This window comes from Curcuma longa, chromosome 5 (genome assembly GCF_044706935.1).
Source record: "Curcuma longa cultivar G26 ecotype Majalengka, Jawa Barat chromosome 5, ITB_CL_G26_1.1, whole genome shotgun sequence".
Taxonomy (NCBI): domain Eukaryota; kingdom Viridiplantae; phylum Streptophyta; class Magnoliopsida; order Zingiberales; family Zingiberaceae; genus Curcuma; species Curcuma longa.
In genome coordinates, this window is record NC_133865.1 from 2,505,515 (window position 1) to 2,513,822 (window position 8,308).

At 36.0% G+C, this 8,308-nt stretch overlaps 1 protein-coding gene across 1 annotated transcript; it reads left to right on the forward strand.

The window, feature by feature from the left end:
• Positions 1-2,178: 2,178 nt before the first annotated feature.
• LOC141829966 (uncharacterized) lies at positions 2,179-7,996 on the forward strand (the record flags this gene model as incomplete). The annotated part of the gene is given in 9 exon segments (XM_074717427.1): positions 2,179-2,457; positions 3,407-3,674; positions 3,795-3,961; positions 4,095-4,205; positions 6,288-6,339; positions 6,417-6,526; positions 6,620-6,748; positions 7,027-7,116; positions 7,201-7,996. Coding segments are annotated over 9 exon segments (1,716 nt in total), but the record flags the coding sequence as incomplete, so codon positions are not given.
• Between the last annotated feature and the right edge of the window lie 312 nt (positions 7,997-8,308).

Below are 8,308 nucleotides of genomic sequence, written 5' to 3' on the forward strand. Positions count from 1 at the left end.
GCCCAAGTTCCCCTATTCCTTCCTTTAGGGCCAGCGCCCAAGCTCCTCTTACATTGCTTCTCTTCTCCTAGGGTCGGCGCCCCTTGTCTTGCTTCTTCTCCTTGCTAGGGCCGGCGCCCTTCTTCTCATCTTAGGGCCGGCGCCAAGAAGAAAGGAGAGGAAGGTGGCGGCTTGGAGAGGAGAGGAAGAGAGGAAGAGAAGAAGAGAGGAAGAGGAGGAGGTGGTGCCTCAACCATAGGTCCTTCCCTTGTGGCCATCGGTTTGGAAGAAAGGAAAGCAAGGTGGGTGGTTATTCTCTTGGTAGATCGTCACCCACAAGATGTCCAAGAAGAGGAGAGGAATACAACAAAAAATCAAGAGGTCTTCGGGTACAAACAATCATCCATACAATCTCAAGAAGAAAGGTACAACTAGTTTAATTTCTGCTGCGTAGTTATTTTCTTCGTATAGATCCTGAATACCAACACAAGAGGCCAATGATCTTATGCTTCGATCAAGGTGTGCTTCGATTGGTCAAGAACTTGCTTGATCGATCAAGCACATGTCTGATCGAACGTGTGGGTTGCTTGGAAAGGTTCTGTCTTTGTACAATTTTTTTTTGTCTAGGAAAAATTGAACAGGATGGAATTCCAGTGCCTTCAGTCACAGGTTCAGTTGTTCCTAATTTTTATGGCTTCTCCATTAATGATTAAGACTAAATTTCACAATGGAGCTCCTAACAAAATTTGTTCTGGAGTCGATCTTCTTAGTTTTTGTTAAACCTAAACTCCTTAATATTTATTTCACTTTAATTTTTTATTATTTTATTTTATAGTTATTATTTATTAAATTTTGATACTTTATTACATTGACTTTTATAGGGTAATTCATAGACCATACATATTGGAATGCACTTGAGAACTTAATGAAAGTTCTCAAGTGCTATAGGTCAAAAGTTGAATGCATTCGGTGCTCTTATCTTCAGGAGAAGAGCCAAACAAAAGTAGTTTGAATATTGAGAACTTGATCTCCTTGTGAAAGGCATCAAATAGCAACATAACATTGGATTTAATTGTGTCCTACATGAATAATAAGAATTCAAGCTTAAACCCACTAGGTCTTGTCCTTTTAAACTTCCCTAAGCTCCTGATAACCATCCATGAGAATCTCCTACTATGAAAGGGATCTTTAGACCAGCAAAAAAATGTTGATCTAGGGAAACTTGGAGTAGAATGTGGTTGGGCTTAAGAGTAGGCACTAAAGTAGATCTCATTTGATTTGATAAGTGGTCAGATATAGTAATAAGGATACTAGTCTCCTTCATAATCCTCTTGTCCCCATGCGAGAGAGACTGAAAGGAATTCCTCTTCTTGCAACCATTTGTTATCTTTTAAAAGTATCTAGCTCCTATCTTTAGCCATCTAATTATTGTCCTTTGTCACAAGTGTTTTGCTTTGCCTTGCAAAATTTCGTCTAACTCAGCAAAGCAAGAAATGACTTTGAATGGGTTTGAAGAGTTCCTTTGCTTCAATTTTAACTAGCCCAACTCGTGCAAATGCTTCACAGCTAGAGATCTGGTGGCACACCACTTTTACCCACTTCCTTGAGGAAGCCCGGAGGTCCCAACACTTACTATTTCAAGACAAGAAAATTTTCCCAACTGCGACCCTAGGGTTCTAGTTCAAGACCACCCAAGGGAAGTCAGATCGATGGAGCCAGTTATTCATAAATTTGAAAACCTTGGGACCAAGTTGTTGGTGAGACTCCACTCTAAGAAGAAGAGGGTAGTGATCTGCAAGTCTAGAGGGTAGAATTGTAATAAAAAATCTTCCATAAAGTTTCCCAGACAGGCTGTTGATGCATATGCGAGCTAGCCAAGCTCCACAAATCATGCTTGACCTACCATGTGAATTGCTTGTATTGAAGAGGAATATCAATTGAGCCTTTTGTCTGAACTAAAAGTGTAATTGAAGTCTCAGCCTTGATTAGACCACCAACTTAACCTACCATATTTGAATCAAATGTTCAAATGATTTTGGGGCCTTTCTCAAAGAATTTGTAAATCCTGATGTAGTCTATGCATAGCAATCTCAGTATGATAAATAATTTGCTTGGCTTTTACTTTGCAAATTTGCATTTGCTCTTTACAATATTTTTATGCAAAAATATTTGTATTTATAAGTAGGTTTATCTTGACAGTGGGACTGTATAACAAACACTGTTTGGTGGCAAGATTTTCCTTGTAGAGCTACTCCTGATTATTCAGCTTTCTTTGAAGAAACAGAACTGAAAACTGACTTTGCTGCTCAACTAGCTGGGTTTCTAGCATCTCTACTTGTTGATGTGCCCAGTCAAGCACACTGGATTAACGAGTTGTCAAAGTATGACTTTGAAGAAGCTACATGTCACCTCGTTGCTTCAGTACCTGGGATCCATTCTTCAAGCCCTTGTAATCTTGAGGCTAATTATTGCTTGTCGGTGAGTAAATTGTAGGACATCTTAGCCTAAGTCTATGTCACACTGTCATGTGAATCTATTATCACACGTTGATTTCTCAGATGGGACTAATGATGTTCTAGATAAATGTAAGATAGGTAAAGTACTTGTCCTATGAAATTATGAAAGACTACATGGAGAAAAAAACACAGGAATATCCTCTTTATCGTGTTCGGTTGATTAATAGGAAACTATGAGAACATGGAATTGCTTGCCATATCCGATACATGCATATATGATATATATTTCTATCATTCTTCTTAAGTATGTTTATGGTGCTTTCCTAAAGTATATTTTTGTAACAAAATTAGTAATATTGGAAATCTTCTCATAGTTTGTAAATACATGATACCTAATAACTCTTCTTGATTATATGGAGTACTTTCAAACTTGTTTGTCATTGTGGACTCTACACTCCTAAATTTGAGCTTTTCCAATGGAATAGCACGCTCCAGGTGTTTTTTTTGTGTTCAACTTCTTGTGGATAAAAGATTTTGAAGTTAGCTTTTTTTATATCTTTATAGCAGCATAATGAGATATGACGTACCTCTGACACTCTTGACCGAAGGCATGCATGCTGTTGTTTCATTATTTACTTTGTATGTTTATCTCTCCTTGGAGATGCAAATGCTCTATGCCTCCTTGTATATCAAATAATTTTCCCTAATTGACACTGTATGCAAACAATAGGAATAGGATTTCTCAATATCTTTCTTGTTCTTGTGTTGTGCTTTTGCTATTTGTTTCGGCCTCTTCACCTCTTTTCCTATGTAATTGGCATTGCCATTGTGTTTGTTCAGGTTTAATCTATTAATGAAGACTCTCAATCTGTACTTTTTGTTTCATGGTGCCTTTATCAAAAATGACCTCTCCCAGTAGTGCAGTATTCTGTTTTCTCTTCTTTAATTGCTGAAACTAGCATTTGTTGTAGGCCAAACAGATCAAACAATGTAAAACTTCAGCTGCAAACCTTCTTGGATCAGTTCAAACAACTGTTGTTGGTTTACACTATCGGTTCCATGCTTCTTTTGACCCAAATGGTGGTCAGTTAAAGTTTCTAGCTTCACTTTTAAGAAGATGCTCGGAGAGTGCAAGTGGAACTGTAGAAGTTCTCTTGAAAAGGATTACAAATATACAGGCGGATGATAATGCTGTAAGCATAGTTGTTGCTGCAGATTTAGATGAACATTGTGAAGGAGGTAAATGATTATTGTACTATTCTGATATCAAGTAGGGTTATGAGATATTTCTATTTAATTTCATTAGCATCTTGGTGTTTAGTGGCAATAATGTCTAACCATTCCCATTTTCTTCAACAGATTTCATGCAACTTGGTTTTCTACCTAGAGATGTTGCAAGGTGGGTGTCTCCTCTCAGTGACACTGGATTCTTCAGTTTTTCAGCCTTCATCTACCCTAAAGAAGTCATCACAGCTGCAATTGGTGAAAGAAGCACAAAAATACAACTATTGATTAATGTCTCAAAGGCAAGTGGGATTATTTTTTGGCACAATTTTAGGCATGCAATATTGATATAGTGTGTTTTTAGGGAAAGTCAGTTTCATCACCTCAATTGATTCTAATTTTTCCCTTCGATGCTGTGAATGTCATGAAATACAGGGGCCAAGATTTACTGAAATGCCAAATTTGATCACTCCTGAGCATTTTGTTTCTTTGTGCTTGCTTGTTGCATCTTTGCAGAGGCGTCTTGGACTTTGGCGCTTAAGAGAGGTATAAATAGGTGCTTGGAAGCTTGCAGTCAGACTTTAATATTATATTAAGACTGAATTTTGCTGGATATTAATAATGGAAGAGGAAGATTGACTTAATGCAAGGTTTTATATGTCACTATAGTAATGGTACTTGAAGATCTCAATCCTAAGGCTTAGCTTGGAGAAAATACTCATGATATAATTTAATATGAAGAAACAAAGGAACTTCAGAAACCTTGAGTCACTGATAGATTGCAATTTTAAGATATTAATTGTTAAGCTAGATAACCGTTTTTAACCTACTATGAAAAAGAATATTCAAACCCATATAACAGTTGGGGGGCAAATTTTGCAACCCTGTTTCATCTCGTAAAAAATTCTTGTTACAAAAGCTTGTTCCTTTCTGACCAGCATTTTTTTTGTACTCCTAATTTGCACATCAAACAAGCATATACATTTCATGTGCTAACCAACAATTTTTTCCGTACCTTTCTTGTATAGTGGTATGTACTTATGCTACTCTTCAATTGAAACTAATGGTCAATATCTTCATAGGCTGAATCAGTCTTTGCACATGAAACAAGTAGATACATTTCTTGTGCCAACCAACAACTTTTAATCGGCTACTCTTCAATTGAAGTTTACAGTCAATATCTTCACAGGCTGAAACAGTTTGTCATAACAATTACCCTTAAAAGTAATTGCAAGTCTCAACTATGTGGGTTTTTTCCATCCGTCAAGCTCTATGAAAGACCATTCTATTGTATCTTAATCTTATAACCTTCCTATTCTAAATTTTATAATACCAATTTTTTTCTACATGCCATTCTAGATTGCCCACACTTTATCCTTTGATGCATGGTTGATTATACAACTATTATTGAAAATATTTAAGCAGCATACACTAGCCACAAAATTTGTAAGTTCTCTATCTTAACCATTCAACTTATCTCTCATGAAATTGTATCTTCATCAGTCTCCTTGTATTTCAGCCATGTCCTGTTAAAAAAGTTCTCTTTGTCACTGAATATTAGATATGGTATTTGAAACTCTTTCTGTTAAAAAAAACCCTCTTTGTCATTGAATTTTAGATATGAAACTCTTCTGAGTATTTCTCATCCATCCAACTTGAATATCCTTTAGATACCATTTGGTACATTGACATATAGTCATGCATGCATAAATAAATCCTTGCAGTATCAAATGATACAAATGAGACATACAATCACAATAATATGTCAAGATAGTTACAAGGTTGTCATAAGTGATACATAACATTGTTTATTGAGATATCCTATTCATGGTTTAAAAAATGGCTGATATATGCAACCACAATGGGAGATTTAAGGGAACCACGAAATGATCAAATATAGCGAGGCCATATATGCAGTTGAAAAACCCATATTTGGTTCATTTGGAGCAATTTAAATTGCACCAAATTGATTTAACCCTAAGCTACCTTATTTGATAGCTTGTAAGCTGTAAGAACTTAGAAATTTGCTTTGCAAATGCTAAACACTAAGTATTAATTATATGCATGCTACTTGTGTATATCTTCTTTTCTACATTTTTTATTAATATTGATTTTATATTTTATGTATTTCGTATTTTATGACTGACATATAACTTTCTATGTAGATGTATGAATTGGATGGTGTTGAACAATATACTTTATTTGTATATAGTAAATTATGTTATTGCTATACATATTTTATTACTAACTGCACATGTCCTCGCATACTGCATCTGCCGCCATATGCTTTTTGAATCTTTGGTTACAACAATATGGCTGACAATTACAACCCTCTCTCAATCTATTATGATTATTCCAGTGCTGGCGATCAACTGTTAGTGACGGAAAATAATCCACAATTATCAGCATGCCATAATAAATGGAGAAGTTGCAGAAAATGGAACTGCTTGTTATAAATCAACTTTTTGGTTTTATTTTATTTTTTGATAAGATAGAGGCTAGATGAATTTTCTGTCACTTTATTACCTGGATATTTCAGTTGCTTTTAGTTCTTAGACAACATATTCCTTTTCCTCCAAATTACAGAATTAATGGCTTCTAGCTTATGTAAATTTTTCTTCACAATAGGTCTTGTCTCAATATAGGTGGCCCGAGTCACTAGAGGTTGATTTTGTGTATGGTGAGACGTATTAGCTGATTTTTAAGTTATATAATAGATAATGCCTCATCTCACTATCATTTTGTTATGTTGTAAAGGTGCATCCTCAATTGGAGCTTCAGTCGATTTGCCCTTTTTTTCTGCTTTTGCAGCTGCAGCTGGGAAAAAATCTTGTCACTACCCTGATTCTGAGGAATCTGATCCTGAAGTGCCTATTCTCTTGTCTCTTTATTGAGCTGTTTTGTTTTTTCTTCTGTTGTCTTCCATTTTTCATTTTGATATTTTTTTTTAATCTTTCCAGTGGGGTCACTGGAGTATAGCTAATGAACTAAAGCGACCATCTATTAAGATCTTGTTCCCTACCATTGAACGAGTTAAAAATGGGCACTGTGGCATCCAGGGGTCCAGACACTTACTTTCACTTTCAGAGGTAAAACCATTTTATTGTCTTCATCAACAGTACAATTGTATTTTGGACCTTTTATATTCTTTTTCCAACCTTGGACCTCTCACCATGATTGTTTCTCCGAGGTACTTAATTGGGCCATGTGACATCTTGTTGTCTACATGTGGTTTGCTTAGTCATGCTACCCTTCTTGCTATTGCCACTGATTTTAGTGGCTTTGTTACTGTTCCAAGCTGTAATATGAGGAATGATTTTGCAGCTTGACTAAAGTTTTTTGACACTGAATTGCTGCTGTTACCCAGAAAACTTGGCAAAGGCTAAAAATTGCTGGTATATTTCATGATGCTGTTCCTCATCCATGTGAAAGAAGAGGGTACCCAATGCATGTCAAGGTACTCTCACTGGATATGAATTTGCGTCTGTTTTTTTGTATTTCTATATATCTGTTGTCTGTTACTGAGTGTGAGTTGTTACAGGTAGCCCAGAGACAATTCCTGTCAGGAAATGGAATGACCACATTTGGCTGGATATATGTTGGATCACACAACTTCAGTCCTGCTGCTTGGGGACATACCTTGCTACCTTCATCCAAATCAAAGATTTCTGAAGCTTCTACTACTACAAAATTGCATATCTGTAACTATGAGCTTGGAATTATCCTGATTGTTCCCCCAACTGACCATTCCATAAGAGATGGTGTCAATAACTTTAATCTTAAGGATATTATTCTTCCGTTTGTGATGCCTGCACCGATATACAAAGATGAAGATAGGCCTGCAACATCACAGGCCATGCGTGAAGCCTTGGCTGAAGCTACTCTTCAGTCTCTGCCACATGATTCTTTACCAGAAGATGCTGTGGAAGATAAGGATTTCCTTGCAGAGGAGGAAATGTTCGAGGAACCTATCTTTCCCAATGAGGAGAACGACGAAGAGAGAGTTTATGCAGAGATGCTTTGGAGCCAGGTTGACTCTTCCGGAAGCTGAACTATATGAAACCCCATCAATTTGTATGGCCATTTGGTTTTAGGGATTTTTTTTCAGAAGATATGAGCTATGGTCAAAGTTGGAGAATTCTCAGAGTGGCAATTGAATCTTATCCAAAGATTCGTTGAGCCTTCTTGCTGTTAGTGATTCATCGGGTGCTATTTATGCAAGTACTGAATTGTTGAGACATTTTGAGCTGCATTTACATATGACTAGGATATAAAATGGGCTTATGAAGGAATGTGAATGTGTTGCTTGGGTTATGCTGTCTTGGAGATGAACAGGATATTCCTACTTCAAATTTGTATATTATTATATTTGAGAGGGATTCTAAAGTAATTATTTTATAATTATATTATTTATTTGATAAATAAAAATTTACTATTTAAGTGCACATTTTTTTGATTAGATTTTGAATTTATTTATTTAATGTCCGTAATATGATTCATAGCATCAGAGAATTTGGGATTGAATCATAACTTGTAAGCATCTCTACATGTGCAATTATGAATGTATTAAAATTATCTTTAGTTAAGTAATTGATAAGCATGAACGTCATTGATTCTGTTGAGATTAGTACGTTTTAAATATAGGATCG